This window comes from Motacilla alba, chromosome 1A (genome assembly GCF_015832195.1).
Source record: "Motacilla alba alba isolate MOTALB_02 chromosome 1A, Motacilla_alba_V1.0_pri, whole genome shotgun sequence".
Classification (NCBI taxonomy): Eukaryota; Metazoa; Chordata; class Aves; order Passeriformes; family Motacillidae; genus Motacilla; species Motacilla alba.
Window position 1 is genome coordinate 23969749 of NC_052031.1, and position 22445 is coordinate 23992193.

Here is a 22445-nt window from a genome sequence, read left to right on the forward strand (position 1 = left end):
ATTTGCTAACATCTCCAAAGACAAGCATTCAGTGAAGTGAGGGCAATGTTGTGACAACTGGGCTTGCCAGTTCTGTGACTGTGTCCAGGGCATTGGACACACTCTTCCAGGAAACAGGAGAGACAGGTTACTTCCACTAATGCCTAGGGAATTTGAGAGCACAAGCAAAGCCTATAATGGAACCTAACAAAGCAGCCTCCTGAATGTCAAATGGAAAGGTTTATGGCTAGATTTCTTGAATTTCCTGCCCAGTTGAAAATCATAAAAATCCTACACCTACTTATTATTCTAGACTGAGGTTCAGACATCTGATTAAGATCTTTAGGTTCTGTATTAGTTATTTTTACCACACTAAAAATGATAAAATCTGTGTTCTACAAAAAACCCCACATCTATAAATATGCAATGAAAAAGGTCCAAGATTTCACCCCAAATAGTGTAAGAATTCTCTTCCTAGGGAGTAATTTCAGAACAGCAGCTAAAAAAATATGGAGTTAATGAGGATCCATCATGATTTTACTCTGCAGATAAGCCTCTCATGCTGGCACATGAGCAATTGATCTCAGTAGGTAAGGTGGGTAATAATTATTTGACTGGTACCTTCATTGTGTTTGCTACTCATAATGAATGAGATGCACATTTGCATAAAATGCACAAACTCCTGCTGTTGTTGTCACAAATATCCAGAAAAACAGAATATCTGTGAGTGCAGCTCCTGGAAGCCATGCTATATAAAACATGTACTAATTTTGAACTTCCTTTTCTGGAGGAAAAACATCTCTTAAGCACCACAAGTCATGATTTTATTAAGTTTATTCTTCTGCAATGATAATAACTAACTAAATGTCACTGTTTCAAAAACTAAAAAAAAAAAAAAAAAAGCAGCAAGCAGGTAGCATGAAACTTGTGTGGTTATGCTGCCTGGGGAACAATATCAAGATTTATAATGACACTTCATGGTGCTTAGTCAAAGCAACATATATTCCAAAAGTCTGCATAAAGGCTGTGTGCTTTTGCTGATCAGCTGACAAGATAACACGATATAAAGAATTAGCTTACGTACTTGGGAGGATTTTAGTCTATGCAGCCTACCTGTATTTTGTTTATTGCTCCAATGGAGTCATACCAGGCCTGTACAGAGCCTGGAAACTGCCTGGTCACTGTCATTCGAAGAACAATGCAGAAGGAAATGGTGGTAAAGATTTTTCGGAGAATAATTCCTTTAGTCACAGCATACGGAAGCACGGCTAAGAACACCACAAAAAAGCCTGAGAAGAAGAAGGCTGAGCTGTTGAAATATCTCACATAAGCAGCTTTTCGGGTAAGCTTCAGTTCAGTTCTGTTAAAAAAAAAAAAAAAGTACAAATAATTAGTGTAGGATTTCACATTTTACAATTTACAAATATTTTGGATGGAACTGTTGGCATAACAATGAACTCAGAGGTTCACTCATCCTTCTTTTCTAGAATTGCGGCTAAAAAGTAAGACTCCAAACTATTTCTGGGCCTAAAAAATCATTAGAGTCAAATTTTAACATCAGTGTTCAGAGATATCAGACAAAGTAGCAATAATCTGTCATGATTTACATACTGAATAAGCCACAAGCCTCTACGGTTCCTGGCACAGCCAACATCAAGCAGCTAACACTGTGGTATGTGATGTACTCCCAGAAGCATTATCCCATACTCATTTAGATGCATAGCTCCTCTAGAAAAAAGATACTTTGAAATGCCAGGTTTGTTATACGTTACCATAAAAAAACCTTACAATGGACAATCTGATTATAAGGTCATCTTCTTTTGCATGGCAAGCTACTAATGGCTTCACCTGTGAGCTAAGGTGCCGCTTAACCTTGGTTTGAAGAAGTGGAAGGCAGGGAGTCTGCTCTCCACCCTCCTTTCTCCATGGAAGCTCAGTCTACAGAGGAGCTTACTGACTCCTGTGCAGTCAGGAATGCAATCAGTGATTACTCCTAGCTGTTTCCACAAGGTCCGTGCATCTTATAGCAAGCTATTAAATAAAAAGATAAATAATCTAGAGGATATAAATAATTTTCTGAGTTGGCAGCTTTAACTGACAGTGCTGAAGGTTTCTATTGACTGCTCTCATTTCAGTTCTCATTTAACTGACTCCTGTTCAGTTCACATCCCCCAGGTGCCCTGCAGCTCAGTTTTGCCTGGACAGAAGCACCTCTGCTGCTGTGATAGAGGAGTTGCTCTCCTGCAAGAGCAATTAACTGGGGCTAGAAAGGGTACAAAACCCAAGATGCCCATTCACTGGGTGAGTGCTGACAACTGGAATACCATGCAGAAGTTTGCAGTCACTTTGCTGAAGGCAGTATCTGGTGTTGCAAGGCTGAGCACCACAACATTTACGTGTCTTCTCATATTGACCCAGTGTCTGCATTTCTTCTTAAGTCTGTATTTCACAAGAGAAGCCTGAATAAAGTAGCCTGTGTGTCAAGTCACCGCCATGATAGAGTTACTGCCTGGGAGAAGGGGCCTTGTAAGTCCCTCCAGAGCTTGTATGAAACTGCCAGTGGCAGCACCAAATAGAGATAACAAAGATTTTGGGACTTGGTGCTCATCCATTCACGCATAAATGTCTGGCCAGAAGCTATCAAAAAGCCCCACAGTTCTGAAGAACACAGCCCTACTCCAAAGAGGGACAATGAAAGCACTAACACCTCTTTCAGTATGTTCCCAAGCACCAGACTGATGCAGCCATAAGCGAAAGTTTCCCAGAGGTGGTTCTGTCATGGTTCTGTCTGTTCAAGTCTGTGATACAGACTTGAAAGCTCTGTAGAAAACACACTTGGGACAGGTCTTGCTGATGCAACTTGGGTCATTGAAAACAGATGTAAGGGACCCTTTGAGCCTTGTGCATATAAGAGTGTAGAGCAGTGTAGGCCTGGTTATGGAGTGATGCTGCAGGAACCAGTACTAATACATAAGCTTGAGATCCTTTGCTTAATACAAAGATGTGTCTCTAATGGCAAAGTACAGACACTTCCAACCCTCACCTTCTCCAGTGCTATGCTATGGTTCAGGGGAACAGTTTGGTGGGGTGGTTTTTTACTTCTCTGAATACAGTGCACAGCCCATAAGAGTGCAGGTGTGTTTATTCAGGGACTTCTTATGAACAATTATTTTCAGTGCAGACTTAAGAGGGCACAGAGTAGACAGCACCATCAGCTTCAGGTGTCTCTGAAGCTGATTAAACTGGCTTGTATCAGAAAATGCCAGCATGCAAAAATGGTTTTGTGATGACAGAGTTGTAACACACTGGCTAAAACACAGACATGGCTTCAAACACAAGGTCTTGTTTCCTAGCAGCTTAACAAGCCAAATGACTGGGAGGTCCTGCAGAGCTGATTCCACAAGACAAATTCAATTGAAACTCTGATATTCCTCGGTTGACTTGCTCTGGTGATGTCTTCAGTGAGTGACCTGCTGGATGACTTAAAAAATATGGAAGAATCACAGAATTATAGGATGGATTGGGTTGGAAGGGACCTTAAAGATCATCCGGTTCCAACCCTCTGGCCATAAGCAGGGACACCTTCCCTAGGTGCTAGGCTGCTCCAAGCCACATCCAGCCTGACCTTGAACACTTCCAGGCATGGGTCATTGCTTTACTTGGCAACCTCTGCCAGTGCCTCAACACCCTCACAGGGAAGAAACACTTCCTAATATCTAATCTAAATTTACCCTCCTTCAGTTCAAAGCCATTCCCCTTTGTCCTATCACTATGTACCCTTGCAAAACATCCCTCTACTAATTGCTTGTAGACTCCCATCAGGTACTGAAAAGCCATAATAAGGTTTACCCAGTGCCTTCTCTTCTCCAGGCTGAATAATTCCAATTATCTCAGCCTTTCTTCATAGGAGGAGTACTCTGATCTTGTAATATTGCTTGCATTCTTGTCTTTTAAAAATCCATTCATCATACAGTAAGAATTAACTCCAGCATTACAAAATTTACCATAAATTATTATAGAAAACATAGCTAATAAAATAACAGTCCAATTTCCAGGTTTCTGTGACCAGTTTGTGGACTACAATTTATTTAATTAATTTCTAGAGGATTTGCTAGTATGATGTGCTCTCAAATTTCCTAAAACCAATACATGTGACCAGTGACATCAAGGGAATACTAAACTAGTTCCATCCTTGAGCTAGCACTCATGACCTGGATTCAGACTGAGTTTCTCTGATTGTTTATAGTAAATAATTACAAATTGTAGTGGTAAAGAACACTTCACTTTCCCTGGATTGTCTTTTAGAAAGCAGCTGAACAAGAAGATGTTTGTGGAACAATATAATTTTATGTCTGTTATTTACATGATAATATGACACTTGTATTTCTTTTATTTTCCCAATCACACACCTGGCACAGAATTTTATTTCTCTGTAAAAGACTAAACAAACACGCAGGACGCATGGGAGAGTTTTCATGCAGCTTCACCCATCAATAAATATGTCACTTCTCCTCCCTTTCCCCCGAACTCCTTGCTGACAACAAAGACTTCCTTCTCACAGGTCTCAGCTAACTTTTGCCTCCTTTCTCCTTCAGGTCAGGTAGTTTCAGTTCAATCCTTATATTAATTGGGAAGATAAGCATTCTACAAGGCCATCTACAGACAGTAAATGTTAATGGAAATGTGCAGGGTAAATACATGAATCTAATTTGCTTCTTCCACAGATTGTATGCAAATTTTATAACCAGTTTTATTGCATTTCTCAGAAAATGGCTGCACAGGATTCATATTGTTTCCTCCACCACAGAATAGGGACTTCTTTTAAGCCTTATGTAACCATCACAAAAGGGCTTTTTATTTTAAGATGAGGACAGGGCTGGCCAGAAACAAACACAGATCCCACAATTGTTTTACCTGTGCAAACTAACCACTGAAACATCGTTATAACAAATGAGGAAGTAAATTTAAAAAAAAAATCTCACCTCCATAGTAAACTTAGAAAAAAAATTGGGAAAAAACCCCCAAGCTGCAGTGTGGGAATGCACGGTTAGTTTATTGAGGATTAATAGTTGTTGCTTCACTTCTTAACTGACATGACCACAGATGATGTTCACAGCCACCTAATTTTCTTTTTTTCTGAGCACATAAAAAAATTTGTGTAACAAATAAGTGTAACACACTTACTCACGGATGTTTTCAATCATTTTTTCCATTGCATCTTCCCAACAATAGGCTTTAACTGACTGTATATTTTCAATTATTTCTGAGGTGATGACAAGTCTCTCATTGATCTTTCCTGCTCTCTTATTCCTACAAAGTAAAAAGACAGTAGGTCAATCTTCATCTTTTTCATCCTGCATAGGTAGCTTGTATCCCATTATATCTTATGAAAACAGCTTCTATATATGCCTCTGCTTAAAATGTTTACTTCAACAGAGTTATTATGGAGAATATAGAAGAAATTATTAGAAATCAAATAATTGTTTTAAAAGGAGAAAATACAAACTCTAAGAAGAATGGATCAAGTAACTAACAAGTAGTTTTAATTCCAAAAGTTCTAAATTCAATGCTAAATCTAATTTTAACACTATTTACTCCATGTTAGACTTTCAATTTTTTTAAGTTTAGACTTTAGACCTGCTCCTAAATATGTGAAATTTTGTCTGTAACTTTTCCTACACAGAAAACACTCTTTGAATTGATCCTACATAATGTCCTAACCAGAGTCCCTTAATCAAGAGGGATAAACTTCTTAAAACCAAAGTGTTTCAGGAAAATATATTGAAATATTTTAAAACATTCTTGTCACCTGTATTTCATCATCATTTGTCCCAGCCAGGCTTGGAATAGGACCATGACTATTAGAAAAGCAAGTCCAGAAAATGCAGAAGCTTCTAACATATCCCAAAGCAATCCCATCAGCAGTGCCACTTGTAATGGTGCAATCCATACAAAATGAGCCAGAGCAAGACCCTATGGAAGGCCAAAGTAGAAAAAAAATAATGAAAGTTAAAGGTGTGCTCTGAAAACTACATGAAAAGGAAGTAGTCATTAAAGTGACACTTTGAAAAAGATAGTGAAGGATGGTACAAATATTTCCAGTAGAAAAACAAGTTTATAAAGGAGGACTTGTGATCCTGAGTACATAGCATTCTGGGTGTTACTTATGATGATAGTGCAGCAATACATATACATTTCATGCCTAAACTTTGATTTTTCTAAGGCAAAGTTCAGTCTGCAGCTTTCTCTTTGTGATGTATATGCATGAGGAAAAGTCACAGCTTTGTAAAAGTAAACAGAATTTGGCATCAATGCTGGCTTTTTCAACCACTGTAAGATGAGAAAAATACTTGTAAGAATCTTCTGAGAGTGTTTTAATCTGATGTAGAAGGCAAATATTACTTTGGTGAAGAGATGACTGCTGTATGAACACAGCTAGTTCAATGCAGCTCTCATCCAGGAGATTTTGGAGTGAACCCTGTGATTGGGTGCACAGGGTCTGTGTTACTGCAGCTGCGCTGCTCCAAGGACTGACCACTTGTCCTAACCTGCGCAGCACCAGCTGACATTGCTCTGTACAGTCATGCAGTGCTTCAAGTAAGTGCACCCTGCAGTTCCAGCCATGTGTCTACAGCCTCTCTGATCCTGTGTCTTTCGAGGGAGGCAAATCTTATACTACCAAAGGGCCAATAAACACACTTGAAGAACAGAAGTTCATAGAGTTTCCAGTTCCTAAAGGCATTAGCAGGGATTTGCTGTTTTGTCTAACAAAAAGAAGTTTTACAGAAAACTCTCTAAGATTTTCTAAGGCAGATGTCTAAGACTTCCTAACACAGTCTAACATGAATCCCTTTTCAGTGGACTGGGTAATAATAGGAACAAGAGGTTAAACCTCATTGCTTGTTCAATGACAGAAATTAACTGAGTCACCTTAGTAAAAAGATACAGTCATCAGGAAGTAGGATGTAAGGATTGAACCAGCAAGTTCTATGAAACCAGCTGTTTAACAACCTTAGTCTCACTGGTCTGCAGAAAAAAACATGTTTTTATGATTTAACTGCTTTTTAGGTTTCCTCTTCTAATCAGCATAGGGGATAAAGAATGTCATAAGTATCAGAATGAGCATTTCTATTACTATGTGCCAACACATTTTCTTAAGGTAATGAATGAGTATTTATTTTACAAAGAGCACTCAGGGCAGTTCTTCATTTATGCTCCTTCCTTCCTCAATATCTGTCATGAGCACCTTGACATTTGTATTTGATGGATCATCAAGTGAATTAAACAACCAATGACGCACCTCATCAAATTTGTTCAGATTGTTGGAAAGAAGACTGACCAATTGTCCAGTACTTATTTTATCTAGAACTCTACTTGACAGTTTTAGAATCTGTAAAAGAAAACAAAACCATAGAAAATTATCATCTAAGTTGTCTCCATAAAACACAATAAATAAACATAAAAGTGATAAGCAATGATGCAGCAGTGTAAGTAATAATCCACTTATTTGCTTATGCTATAAACAAAGTCTCGTTAAACTTGCTATTTATGTCACTTGAATTCAATATAGCCATTAAATTGCTTTAAAAATATTGATGTATTGACTTAGTCCTTGCTTTCTGTTGAATATTTTATGGATATAGATATATATGCAAATGCAAGTCTTAATTGAGCACGCATGCTGTGTGCTGCTGTGCATCCTTAAAAATCTCCTACTGTTGCCTCTCTTGACAAATATTTTTGAAAGATTCTTTCACAGTGAGCTTTATACTAGAATAACTAACATGTTTGTTTAAATTATCTTCTTTGGGTATTGCTGAAATAAAGAAATTTTTTAAATCTTTGTATTTTTGAGCATGTGATGGGTCAGTATCTGTTGTCTTTTCATGCTATAGCAATGTTACACAGTATCGTTCAAACTCAATCCCTTCAATGTCACATCTGTTGTTTACATCTTCACCTATAATTCTCTTTTGAAGATATTCTTTGGCCACCAGCATGTTATTCTTCCTCTGCAATACACATTTTTAACAGGAGCACAGTGGTAAAACAATTAAAGCATCTCACTACATATGCAGCAACTCTGAACTCACAGAGGCTGATTTCACTCAAACCAGCTGTAGACAGGTATTTCATTCTTTGGACTGGGAAATTGAGAGCTGTCAGAAACTGTTAGCCACATTATTCTTCTGTGTACTTTGTGTACCTTAACAAAACTATCAATCTTTCAACCAACTAGCCTTAAAGCTACATAGCCTACAGACAGAGGCTTGGCTTTGGGTGTACATGAAACAATTACCTTCTTATAAATCAAGCTAAACATAGCTATCCTCATTTGCATTCCAATATGATGAAGACCAAATACAGCAGGGTGTATAAGCAGTGTTCTCACAAAAAAGAGGAGGCACAAGCCAATGCCCAGGTAGTAGGCTATGGATCTCTCATCAGAGTTGTCCGGATCATAGGAAGCTATTATTCTCCCCAGCAGAAGGGGTTGCACAGATTTGGTGACTTCCTGTAGAGAGAAACAAGAAAAGTAATTTTGGTCAGCAGTTGGTTCATTTTTTCCAAAATGGCTAATGTTTCAATTCAAAGTCCCACCAAATAAGATTTGAAGTCTTATATCTTAAATGAGGAAGTCAGACCTATTTGCTCTGCAAACCACAGAAAATTGCAGTAATTGCACAGGAGAACAGACAACTCACTGCTGTCTAAGTCTGTGATGCTCCTGCAACTGCACCAAAGCAAATCTGGCTCATAAATTTTGTTTGATCATTTTCTACAAAAGTGACAACTGAGATTAGCTTCCACATTTACTTTACAGAGTTGTGATGGATTAGCCATATTATATGACTGAATCTAGTTTATCAGGCTGGACCTCTGTTTTGGCCCTAGGGAACAGTTCTCACTGCACTTTATTGGACTTGCAGGACAAGGGAAGCCTCAGAACTACCAAAATGAACACTACCATTCTCACAAGACAGTGAGAATACAGCTAAAACAAAAAATAAATGGAAATAAGAACAGAATAAAAGTATAAATAATTGGATAATCTACTCAACAGTTCTAGACATTGTGTCCAGTTTTGTAACAAAAGCAGGAGGAGAGGAAGTAAATGGTAGGTGAGGCAAGTTTAATAAAGGTCCCAGAGAGAAAACAGTCCCTCCTACTTTGGAGGCCCCAGCACTTCCCATCCAGGGATGAGCAACAGGATAGAGAACAGGTAGGAGAGGAGAAAGAGGTAAGGTCAAACCACTAAACTACAAGGTATCCAAATGATTTGCTAAAGCCCTGACTTTACTTTAGTCTGCTATTACATTTGTCCTCAGACTCCTTTTTCATTGTAATTGAACCCCATCTGTGTTACCTCACCTTTGCCTTCCATTTCCCTCCCTGTCTCATCATTCTCATACTTTCACTCCTCTAACCTCATTTTTTTCCATCTCTGCCTCTTGCCATTCCTTACCTAGTCTTTCCTAAAGAACTGCAAAAATCACCTGTGATGTGGTTAACCTTTTGCTTCATCTACTGCATGAGCTTCAGAAGGACATGAAGTAGTATGTGCTCCTTTGCTTCACTGTCATGGTCAGTTTAAAAATACATGGTGCTATGAACTTGCATGCACCTCCTTATTCTTCTTTCTGTTGCGTTGCAGCAGAAAGCATGTGATACTTCCAAAGAAGCAAAACATCACTGAATTCTTCTGTACACAGATGTGTTAAATTCTGCCAAAATGTTACCAGTACTGCCTTCCAGATGAAAACCACACAGACCACCATAGAGACTCAGAGAAGGGAACTGGTGAAGTTCAGCTGTAATTAAAGTTCCTCTGTGATAAATAGATTGGAAAAATCCCCTTTAGGTGTTTGTTTGGTTTTTTTTTCTTCTCCTTTGTGTTCTCTTGTACAAAAGCAATCACAGGTACTTCTATAACCTGGACCGTAATCCCTTTTGAATGTTACTGTTGGTGGAGCTGATATTCATCATTCACTTTTTCCACAGAAGAGGTAGAATTTTACATCTCAGACAGCATACCTGCATTATGGGCTGCATTACCCAAATTACCCACTCTGCTGTGACTCTGGAGCCAGCTTTGACAAAGACTTCAGTGTTATTAGTGAGCAAAGGGAGGAGTGTTTATTAAAAAACACATACCCAAGACAGCTGTGCTTAGACCATATGCATCCCAAAGCACTGAAGCAAGGCTCCCCAAAACTCATAAAATACAAAACAGTCACCTCTCAAGGACAATATGGTGTTTTCATATTCTTGGAGATTCCAAGATAAGCTTTTCTATATTGGCTTAAAATAGCAACATTTTTTGTTGTGTGTTTACTTTTATTCCAGTAAAAATTACATGTTCTGCTGCTGTGTTTGTTGTGACTGTAAATGTATTGCATACATTCTGAGCTCGCTGGAAAAAAAGAAGATTTACAGACTAGAATAGTGGCTGGCAACAAGCCAAGTCATAAGCTATCTCATGGGGCATAAAAGTCCACTGGTTTGCAATGGAGATTTATCAGCTTGCTTACCAATTATCTAGGCTAGATACAAATCAAAGCAGAACTGCCTGGTTTTCATTTCTCCTCTTGTAAATTCAAAATTACCCACTGATATAAATACAAATAAACTGATTGAAACAACCTGCCTAAAAAAAAAAAAAGAATGGAATTTGTACACCTAAGAGAAAATTTAGTTTTTAAGATTCATATTTTGCCTTTGCCTGTCCTTATTCTCCCCTCTGCATTCATCATAGGCCACTGAGAAACCCTTAAGTGTCCCCCTCACAGTAATCTTAATTAAAAGAGTAAAGATCTGAAGAGAAATGAGATTATGACACAGCATATTGTGCTAATCTGACCTGGTATGATTATTCTTACGCAACAACAACTTTTATGTTACGTGCATCCCCCATATGTTCAAACACTCTGCATTTGAAGACAATAATGCACATCTCTTCTTTGGCACATGGCCAGGAAACACTTCCCTCCCTGCCTCCTCACTCACACCCGTGACCCATATGCGAGAACTTCAGGAAATCCTCATTAGGGTCCCTTGGGATATGATACTAAAACCACTTCTAAGTTAATGTTAACAGCTGTTGTGCCTGAGTGGAAATATAAATTTCATGACAATAAATATAAGACAAAAATACAAAGAGAATCCAATTGGTCCTCACAGCAAAGTACCTAGTTGGCTAGTTGGTATCAAGCTAAAAAGCAAGGTTTTTGTTTCGGCACCATACCACCTTTTCTTTAAGTTGTAAGACTCATATTCTGACAGGGTGAAGGACGGAAACCATCCCAAACTGCAGGGGAGCAGATACATTAAGTGCAGTAACCCAACGTGCCCAACATAACACTATTTATGAGGGGGAGTTGTAGTACTCTAGGGGGCCAGAGCACAAGTGTACACCCTGCAATAACATCATCACCTACAGTGCATCAGGGACAAGGGAGATCTGGAAAAAAGGCTCCACTTAATGAGAGCAAAGCTGTGATGCCAGCTGAAAGGACAACTCCACAAACAGCAGGAATGTCAGCACACTTTAAACCACAGTCCAAGAAAGATGCCATGAAAACAGCTCAGAGATTAGACAAGCAAAGAGCTGAAAGGAAAATGAAGTTCAAAAGAGCACACAACTTGATTACACCTATGCCAGGACGGCACAACATCCTGTCCCCTTTCAAATTTATGGCAAAGCTCCCATTAATTTCCGTGAGCAAGGCCTGCAAAGAACACCAGCAGCTTTAGGAGCAATTTGGTTTTTTTGCAATTCTTCTTTCAATAAAATGAAGTTGCTTTAAATAAAATGAACACTAATGATAATAATATCAAGAATTTAAACTAAGATTTGATCTTTTCATGTTCATTGTGGAAGGTGCAGATTTATTTACTACATGTTTAATTGCACATATCTGTGATTTCTTAAGGAAACTTTAAAAAAAATCACACAGCCAAAGAATATGACTCAAAAATCCTGCAGTCTTGTTCTGTCCTCACCCCATCTAAAATTGTACTCCATTAAAAAAGTGCATAAGGAGAAATCAACCCTGCGCGTGCATGCCCACACACATTGCCTAAACTTTGGGAAAGAGTGTTACCCTCAAGAGTCCCTGCAAAAACCCTCAGACACTGCTTAACTTTTAGCAGGAGTGCATTAGTGCAAAGGTTCTGGCTGGCAGACTCTGCAGGAGCAGCTGTTGCAGTGCATGATAGGCGCATTTGTAGAACTGTTTTGTTGTCAGTGGGTTTTTTTAAAAGCAAACCTATCATGAATAAGGAGTTGCTGGCTTGGTGAGTAAAAGAAAATCTAAAGGCAGTAATGAGATCACAGGAACACATGAAAGACTTGTTGAGTAGGGGTCTGCAAATACAAGGTGTCATCCCAAAGAAGAGCCGGCAAAAGTGATAAAGGAGTAGAGAGAGAGCAGTTACCATGCAGCTCCTTACACAGCCAGAGGCCCTGTCCTAGACAGCTAACTGCCCTACCTGGACAAGGACAATTTATGGTCCAGTACCTAAAAGGCATCCTCCTGACACTACACTACCCCCTGCATCCAGCAAGGAATGGAAACTCTCCTTAGGCTTCCTTTTGCCCTTTTGCTGCCAATGTATTTATAGAAACCTTTTTTTTTTTTTTTTAATTTTTTTTTTTGCTGTCTTAAACTGCAGTGCTCAAATTTAGTTAGAACTTGGCTTTAGCCCTTCTAATTTTCTCCCTACAGAACCTGACAACATCTTTTTAGTCCCAGATTGCCTATCCCTCCTTACAGAGGGGATGCACTCTCTTTTTTACTACTAAATCACAGAAATTTGTAAGTAATGCAGATATGTAATGTGCATATTGGTTAACAGCAATTTTCAGATTTACAGTATGGCTACACATACCTAGTGAGACACCACTAGCAATAAATTATTTTCACAGCTCTTAACCCCAGTGATAGGATTGTCAAACAAACAGGTGGCATTTGGTAAGTCAAGGTAATCCTACCTAACGTGTTGGACAGGTGATAAACATAATCAGTTCAGGCTTTCACATCAAGTTTCTGATCACACACTTGGGAGCACTAAAAGCCCTAGAAACATTTAAAAACTATTAATATGTATCTTTTAAAGATATTATGATATTATCAGAAAATACCTTTTTAAATGAAAATATATCTCTGTATTTATCATCTTTGTAAGCAATACACAGAGGAAAAATCTGTAGCTATTCACAATACTCTGTATTAATTTAGCAGTCCCTAAAACTTGGATCTATTTAAGGAACACCAAAAGCTTACTGAAGAGGAGAACAATTCTTACCCCTAAATATAAAATTATTCCATAGAACATAAATTTCCAGAAAAAGCATCGTCGAAGAGCATTAATGAGTTTGGGTTTCTTCTCTGAAGTTGCCAGCTCTCTGTCCCATTCTCTGAAAAGAAACCAAAACCAGAATTAATAAGTTGTATAAGCAAATACATGAGTCTATGGCTGTGACATACTTCAATTCATTCAACTATATCCAAGGAGACTTAGCTAAGGTGGCTAATAAAAGGAAGCTTTGCAGAGACCTCAGGAATCTGGCCTTCATGGACTTGATAGATCAATAAAAGTTCAAACCCAGTTCAGCCACATATTCGGTGGTTTTAAATACTTGGTCATACATCACCCTGCAGGGAATTATTTCATGGAAAGGTCACATTGTATGTTTTAAAGAAACCTGCTGTACTTAAAACCAGAGTACAATAATAGGCAAATAAATGTTTTGGAGCTCTTCCAGTCTGCAAAAAAGCACCATCAAAGCATCAAAAAAAAAGACTTTTCTATTGCACAGCACTATTTTAAACCTTGTTGCTGGGACAATAACTTTCTTTTCAATAATAGATTGTAGACCAGAAGCAATGCTGTATACAGAGAACATGTTTTGTCAAAATTCAATTCACAGATTAAAACACTTCAGGGAGTATCCTCAACTAACTATTTTATCAAATTTTCAACAGAATATTAGATAACCAGAATATTTCCTTTATAAACTATCAAAACACATTTAGCATACCAGCATTCTCTATAAATTCCACTGGTTTGTATCAGTGATGGAGAGACAGGGACAACTGAGTTGGATCAGAAACCGATTTTTGTAGAGAATACAAAGTGTTCATATATGGTTTCATGGGTATGGTACTTATAGAGGATTCTATTTTTGGTAACATTTTCCCATTGGTTACATATTCTTCAGGACGTCAGTTACCTGGTAATCATGACAAAGTTTCGTAACATGTCTCTAGGTCACTTCTACCCCAGGGAGCAGTTATCTCTGTCCGTCTCTCCCATGGTTTCTGCTCGATCAGGCCTAAGATATCAGGCTGTTTTATCAGTTCCATTTTACTCTCTGTCTTATCTCCCATAGTTTGGAATACTTATGCCACACTGCAGTTAAAATTGACTGGATTGGCACAACAGTGCAGATGTAACCTGCCCTGGAACATCAGTGAAAGCTACAATGTCAGCTGGTGGAGAAGGAATGGGTTTAGGCACCTCTATTGTAAGAGTTAGTCACAAGTACAGCACAATTTCTAAATTAGGACCCATGAAACTGGGTAAAGAAGAGTGGAAACCTAAATGAGGAAAGTCAGAGTATGATTTCTGCAGAAACAATTAGTCTGTCAACAGTGGTATCAAAGGAAATTAAGAATGCTATTTCATTGAAGAAAAAATAAACCAAGGTTTTACAAGGTTATTTTGGGAAGAAAGAACAGCATTTCTGCTGTCTCTCTTTTCAGGGAGCCAACATTGATGCTCTGAGTCTAGCCTTGCTCATCACCCTGAAATTGTGCAGGATCTGCTGCTCCAGCTGGATCCCTACAAACCTATGGTGCTTAATGGGATTCATCCAAGAATCCTCAAAGAGCTGGCTGATGTCATCACAAAACCTCTCTCGATGATTTTTTAGCAGTCTTGGGAATCTGGAGCAGTCCCAGCTGACCAGAAAATGCACTTTTTAAGAAGGGGAAGAAGGAGGACCTCAGAAAATACAGGCCTGTCAGTCTCACTTCAGTGCCCAGCAAAACTATGGAGAAGATTATTCTGGGAGGTATTGAAGAACACCTAAAAGACAATAGAGTCATTGGTTACAGCCAGCACAGCTTCATGAGTGGAAACCTGATTTCCTTTCATGATAAGGTAACCCACCCAGCTGACCAAGGGAAGCCAGTTGATGTAATCCCTTTGGATTTCAGCACAGCTTTTGATACCGTCTGTCACAGGATCCTCCTGGACAAAATGTCCAGCACTCAGCTGGATAAACACTTTATGTGATGGGTGAGCAGTGGGCTCATGGGTCAGGCACAAAGGCTTACAGTGAATGGGGTGACATCAGACTGGTGACCTGTCACTAGTGGGGCTCCTCAGGGCTCCATCCTTGGCCCTGTGCTCTTCAACAACCTCATACATGACTTGGACATTGTACAGGAGGGGATACTGGGCAAGTTTGCAGACTATACAAAACTGGGAGGAGCTGTTGGCTCCTTTGAGGGCAGGGAGGCCCTGTAGAGAGACCCCAGAGAACAGGGCAATCACCAAATGTGTGAAATTCAACATTGGAAAGTGCCAGATTCTGCACCTGGGATGGGGCAACCGTGGATGTACAGACAGACTGGGGAATGAGATATTGGAAAACAACAGCACAGAAAGGGGCCCGGGTGTCCTGGTCTGTGGCCAGTTGAATGTCAGTCAGCAGTGCCCTGGCAGCCAGGAGTGCCAACCCTGTCCTGGAGTGCATCAGGGGCAGCATCACCAGCCAGGCAAAGGGGGGGATTGCTCAGCACTACTCTGTACTCCTGAAGCTTCACTTGGAATATTGTGGGCAGTTTTGGATGCCATAATATAAGAAAAATATAAAGCTATGAGAATGTCCAAAAGAGGGCAATGAAGATGGTGAAGGGCCTTGAGGGGAAGCCGTGTGAGGAGTGGCTGAGGTCACTTGGTCTGTTCAGCCTGGAGAAGAGGAGACTGAGAGGACATCTCATTGTAGTTACAGCTTCTTCATGAGGGGAAGAGGAGGGCCAGGCACTGATCTCTTCGCTGTGGTGACCAGTGACAGGACCTGAGGGAATGGCCTGAAGTTGTGTCAGGGGAGATTTAGGTTAGATATTATGAAAAAGTTCTTCACCCAGAGGATGGTTGGTCACTGGAACAGGTTCCCCAGGGAAGTGGTCACAGCACCAAGCTTCTAACTCAGCATAATCTGTGATTCTGTGATCAATGGCAGATATCACAGGAACCTGTATATAGTAATTTAGACCATCTAGGTTATACATCTGCACCAGGGATCACAGTCATGTCCAAAGTACAACTATGTGCAATCAGCTTGCACCCAACACTATTTAAACATTTCATCCAAAAGCTTTGTAATGAAAATTGCATTGTGATTCCTGAAACAAATTAATTTAATTAACATTTCATACCTTTCCAGTTTTTCAGAAAGATTATCAGCAGAGTCTGCAGAAGGGATTTGATAAATATCTGACAGCTCCAACCGTCGTCTGTAACCCTTTTTCAAAATTGGGTTTGTCCATCTAAGTAAATATTGAAAAAAAAAAGGTTAGAATTAAAAATATTCTAGCATTAATTCTGGAGTTGCTTTGCCTCACCCTGAATATTTTCTTCACAGCATCCAAATATGTCTAAGTGCGCATGCATTCACATACACACACACATATATGACACAATATAGTGCAGCCCTCCATTATATTTACAAAACTATATTGACAAATATAATATTTAATGAATAATTGTGAAACTCCTGCATTTTTTAGGTTTGGAGGTAGGATGTTGCCCCAAACTTCCTACTGAGTCAGCAGGAGACAAATGAATAGAAGATTGAAACCTTTGTACTGTACTTCCAAATATGCTATGTGCTATGTCCACATGAATGAGTAATAAATCAGAACTATAGTAAAGTGGACATGTAAGTTTCATTCCTATCTGCTCTGCTCCGGGGAGACCCCTCCTGGAGTACTCAGCACAGGAAAGACAGGAACCTGCTGGAGCAAGTCCAGAGGAGGCCACAAAGAGGATTAGAAAGATGGAACACCTCTCCCTATGAAGAAAGGCTTGGAGAACTGAAATTGCTCAGCCTGGAGAAGAGATGGCTCCAGGGAAGTCTTAGAGCAGCCTTCCAGTACTAAAGTGGGCCTCCAGGAGAGCTGGAAAGGAACTTTTTACAAGGCCATGTAACAACAGAACAAGGGGGAATGGCTTTAAACTGAAAGAGAACAAGTTTAGATCAGATATTAGGAAGAAATTCCTCACTGTGAGGGTAGCCAGACACTGGAACAGGTTGCCTAGAGAAGCTGGGGATGCTATATATCCCTGCCAGGCTGGATGAGGCTTGGAGAAACCTGATCTATTGGAAAATGTCCCTGCCCATGGCAGGGGGTTGGAACCTAGCAATATTTAAGATCCCTTCCAACACAAGCCATTCCATGATTCTGTGACATCTTACATTGCAATATGCACTTAACAGCACAAATCTTGCACAGTACTCCTCTTAAGGTCTTCATTGTATCCATTATATGCACATTATTATTTTACCAGCTCCTGAAGACATGAAGGACCAGTTGCTATGGGCTTTGTGCACATCTTGTGGAGAACTGGCTAATCCTTGTCATTCAGCAACAGAAACTCTCATTAATTTCTGCTCTCAGCTTCCCCGAGGTCCCATGTACATAGATATTTCAGTAATGACAGAACGAATACAAGTTATGGGACAGAAAACCACGACTGCAGCTAATGCAGGGAAGTAACAGTACTTCCTAGGCAACTTCTTTAATTCTCAACACTGTAGCTAAGTAATAACCTTCCTAAGCCCCTTAATGCTTTGAGACTGCAATAAGCAATTCCCAACCTGACAAAAGATAAGTGCTTTACAGTTTCACTTTGTATGTTTTGAGAAAACATTTTTATTGCACTGTTTCCCTCCACATATTTGATTTTATTTATAGTTTTGATTAGCACCTACCCTGGCATTTTGCCACAGTCTGAACTAATAAAATGTGACTGCATTTAGAAAGAGAGCTGAGTGGCTGTATTATCATTTGGGGAAGGCAGCACACTTAGCAGATCTACTGTCCCTCTAGAAATGTCTCTCGTTTTACTCTGTGCTTAGCTCTGTGTTAACCAGGTGCATTTATCATTGCCATCAAAATTATGTGGTCCCTAAACTACCCTCCCCTCCCAAGTCAGAGTTTGATACAGACTTATGTAGTCCTCATCTTCACCTCGCTGCTCATCATGGCAGCTGTGACTGTGCTAGATAAACTCCTCCAGCCAGCTACAGGAGCAGTGCTGACCCCTTCCCTAAGGACCTCCCAGTCTACAGCCAGGTTCCTTCTGCAAGCTGCTGCCAAGGCTTGCACAGAGAGGTTCATCTCCCAGCTGCCCTGGCCTTGCTTGGAAGTCCCACCCTAACTAGATCTGGCCAATTTTTGTGCTGTGCCAACTGGCTTCAGGTTGGAGTGGTAATCATGGGAGGAGTTGGCCTGATGTGTGATGTTTGTCTCAAGGTGGATTTTAACAGCTGTTTGAGTTGTGCGGTCAAGTACTGCAGGAGACAGTTTCTGTTTTATTGAAAGGAATATACTAGACCTAAAACACATAAATATCTCATGAAAACCAATTTTTTGCCTGATTCTTATAGCATTCCTATAGCCATTAGGTTCTAGATTCTTTGCAAAGATTTGAACTGCAAAATGACTATGAATTTATTTTAACTGGCAATATAATCTGTAGTTATCCATGTTTCCATAACACTAGGTGCCATAGCTCAGTTAGAGTTTGTCCATGAATATGGCTCTTCTATTTTTTTGGCTTATTGGAAACAATTTGTCAGTGTTAATGCTGAGGGTTTTCCCGAGGTTGTTCAGAAATTTATTCTGAAAGGAAGGGAAACAGATTGGCTTTACAGCATTATGTTAGCAAATGCCATCGGATTACTTGCTGGCATTTAATGAACCCTTTCACAGAGAAACCTGTAGAGCTGTGAGAGTTTTGCCACTAACTAGGAATGTTATTATGGGTACATACGTATGAAACCCAGCAGGGAACAAGTTTCAAGGATGTACAGTAGGAAAGAAGAAAAGAAGGCAAGTTCCACATCTATTATCTACTGCCTGTAGTAAAACATACATGATGAAATTGATAGGTAAATATCATATATATAACATACTGTTTGGTAGATTTCTAATGACCATTTCTTTGTCATTTACTTAAGCAGTGTGCAACAGATTTCTTATTACAGCTATTGCTTTCTACTGCATGTTCAGACTCATCCCACTTAAATTGTATCAATAGGACAGATGTCTTTGGCTTTCCAGAGAGTATTAACACAGACAATTTGTCAATAGGATTTGACTCTCCCTTAAGGCTGCTTTACATGTCACTGAAGACAGGAGCATCTGTGTTGCTAAGCCAACTGCCCAGATCTTCTTCCTGAGCACAGGAATACCCTAGCTCCATTGGGCTCTTCAGATCAAGAAGCACAGTTTGCTGAGACAGTAACAGAACAGTGGTGCTGGGCTACCCAAGACCAGTAAAAGAGAGCAGCTGTCCCACAAGGGCCACTGATCAGACTGGTGCCATTTCAACAGGTGCTCTGTGCACAGCACAGCAACATCTACTGAGCGGTGCAGAGGTGACCATGGTTTCACTCCCCTCTACAAAGCATTAATACCTGGGGAAAATATAGTTAAACATAGTGACTGCAGCTTCTAGGAAACCGGACCTAAAATTCAATGAAAAGAGCAAGAAAAGTGCCTCTGGCTTTAACCTATCCCTCCTCCTTACAGTTAAGGGGGAAATAGGGGAAGGCCAGGGAAGAAGGAACATCATCAAGCTGTAATTATGATGCTTTAGAGCCTCAGTTTTACGAGATGTTTGTAGAGCCATGAGTTCTTACCAACTGCAAGAAAAGGCTGAGGTACCATGTAGATCTCAGACATTCCCAAAGAATCCCTCTGACCAGACTATGTGAGAGGCTCTGCACTCCCATCCTCCCACAAAAGATACCCATCACTCCAGCAGCAGCAAGTTGTAAATTGTTGCTTACTTTATACTGCAAGTGGCTGTACTACACCCAATACTGCTTCTCCAGAAGAGTGTCTGCACCACCAGCTGTCCTCTCCAAGCATCCTGTAGTGCAGCTGTAAAGGGTGACCCTAGCTTTTTGTGATCCTTGCTAACAGATGGGACAAGTCAGCATGCCCATGGAGCACAACAGCCTTATTCCTGCCCCCTGCCCCTTGGTTACCCTCAACAGAGTAGGGTTGCAGATATTTTGTTTTGAATAGTAACCTTCTGAAATAGCATGTTATATATTCTGAAAAGTATATTAACTTTAGCATGTCCCCCTTTATAAACAACAACAAAAAATGCAATATAGTTTAATATTTAGATATAGTTATTGCAGGGTTTCAACAGCAAAGGTAAATGCAGACCCTACTGTTTTCTGGGTTTTTGTTGTAGTTGTTTTCCCCCAGATGACAAAAATTAAGATTTTAATTTCTTCACTAATAAACAGTTCTTCCCCATGAAGTGTTATTTGACATGGAAAGTATTTAGCTGCAATATTATTGACTCTGCCACTAGCTGTGAGCAGCACCATTTTAAGAATAATCAATGTTCTGCTGAAACCCCAGGATTTCAATAGCAAATCTTAATTAGGATTATGCCACAGCAATTCTTGGGGAACTCTTGTCTTTTATGCCTAGTTTTTGTGAAGTGACACTTATTCAATTTGTTATCTAATTGCTAAATGTTTTTTTAACAGAAATTAAATACTTTTTAATATTTAATATTTAAATATTTACAATTAGTAAGGCAGTCAAAATATTTCAGTTTGCAGAAGTACTGGGAGATATTTGAGAGAAAACAAAGCACATCCGGGGATAGGTTGTGCAAGATGGAAGGACAGAATATATTAATTGCATTGCAATCTGTTAATTGTTTAGGTACAAAAGTCAAGTGTAAGATATGCTTCAAATATTTCTTCAAGAAAGCCAACAAAAAAGCAGTGGTGATGATATGCTGCGAACAAGGTTTGCAGGGCTCTTTCAGCATCCACCTGCAGCTAGACTGACTAGGTGAGGATATTCATCCATCTTCACTCTTTTTCTCAATCATATATCCCTCAGCAAGAATAAGAGAGATTTCTTTTCTCCTAATCCTTTGAAAGAACAAGGAACATAACAGAAAGTTTGCATCAGCAAAACTGTTGCAGAGCAGTGCTATTCATAATTTAATTGAATTTTAAAATCTTCCAGATGTGTCACCAACTGATAGCAACACATTTCACCCAATTTAGCACTTCACTGTGTTAGCCATGGATTTTTTAAGATATGTTTCATAATAAAATAACATAGAGTTGCACATCAGGTGCAACGGCTTTTTCCAAAACTGATTTGTTCCCACTCCGATGACTGATGCGTGGTCAGGTGTAAACAAACAGGTGAGCACAGTCGCATTTTATTTAATTTTAATACCAAGGTCAAAATGTAAATTACCATTACAGTAATGTAGAATCAACCCTGAATTAGGTGCTGCTTCTCTTACTACTTGCTCTTTGCCATTTTCTCTGTATCCTGGTATTTGATGAGCCTTACAAATTAATGAGAAAATGCCTCATATCTTTTGATTTCCAAAACAGTCTTGGCCTTTGAGCAAAGCAACATTGGGAGACCTCTGTGGTTTTTTTTTTCTTTGAAATTATTACCTATAGAGAAATAAAAGCATTCCAGACCTTATAGATTCATTTTAAAATTAGTTAAGGTGAAAGTTAAAGCAAGATGTCAGGATGGCTCCAATACAACAAAGGTTCACATCCTTTTTATTTAAAAGTTGGGGGAAAAAAATAAAGGATAAGCACCAACATTAAAATATGGGAATGTACCTAAAACCAAGTACCTTTACCACTCCTTCTCTCATGGAAGGCAGTTGAACTACGTTTACAAATTCACATGGCAAAATTTGGCAGTGTTTCAATGTCTCCTTGTACACTAGTTAATTTTCACCTTTAAATTACTTATTTCAGAGGACACAAAGTGACACATCATTGCCTGGATGTCAAGTTGGCACCGTCCTGGCTCCACAACTATACCTACACACATCTGCTGCAAAGCTGGGGGGTGGGTGGAGAAAAAGCATAAACCAAGATAACAGCAACCTGTGACCACTTGCAATAAGTCACATTATTCCCACCACTTTGGAATTTAGTATATCCAGAAATGGTTAATGGTATTGAGAGACTCAGATTCTTCAATATGAAAGAGGTGATAGTTGTTCACTGCAGAAATATTCTGAAATAACCAGAAATTGTCACACCAGAAATACCCTTGTGCAATCAAAGTTCTGGACAGGAGATTTCAGGCAGATTGTACTGACTCCACAACATGCTTCTAGGACAAACCACAATCCTTGTACACCCC

At 39.5% G+C, this 22445-nt stretch overlaps 1 protein-coding gene across 3 annotated transcripts in view; it reads right to left on the minus strand.

Moving 5' to 3' along the window:
• CFTR (CF transmembrane conductance regulator) overlaps positions 1-22445 on the minus strand; it is an 87077-nt gene that overhangs the window by 59186 nt on the left and 5446 nt on the right. For all 3 annotated transcript variants that reach the window (XM_038154893.1, XM_038154892.1, XM_038154891.1), the window contains exons 2-8: positions 16431-16541; positions 13288-13399; positions 8279-8494; positions 7280-7369; positions 5789-5952; positions 5164-5289; positions 1093-1339 (exon numbers count right to left, since the gene is read on the minus strand). In XM_038154893.1, coding sequence (XP_038010821.1) covers positions 1093-1339; positions 5164-5289; positions 5789-5952; positions 7280-7369; positions 8279-8494; positions 13288-13317 — 873 coding nt within the window. In that variant the 5' untranslated portion in view covers positions 13318-13399; positions 16431-16541. The remainder of the gene's footprint in view (positions 1-1092; positions 1340-5163; positions 5290-5788; positions 5953-7279; positions 7370-8278; positions 8495-13287; positions 13400-16430; positions 16542-22445) is intronic.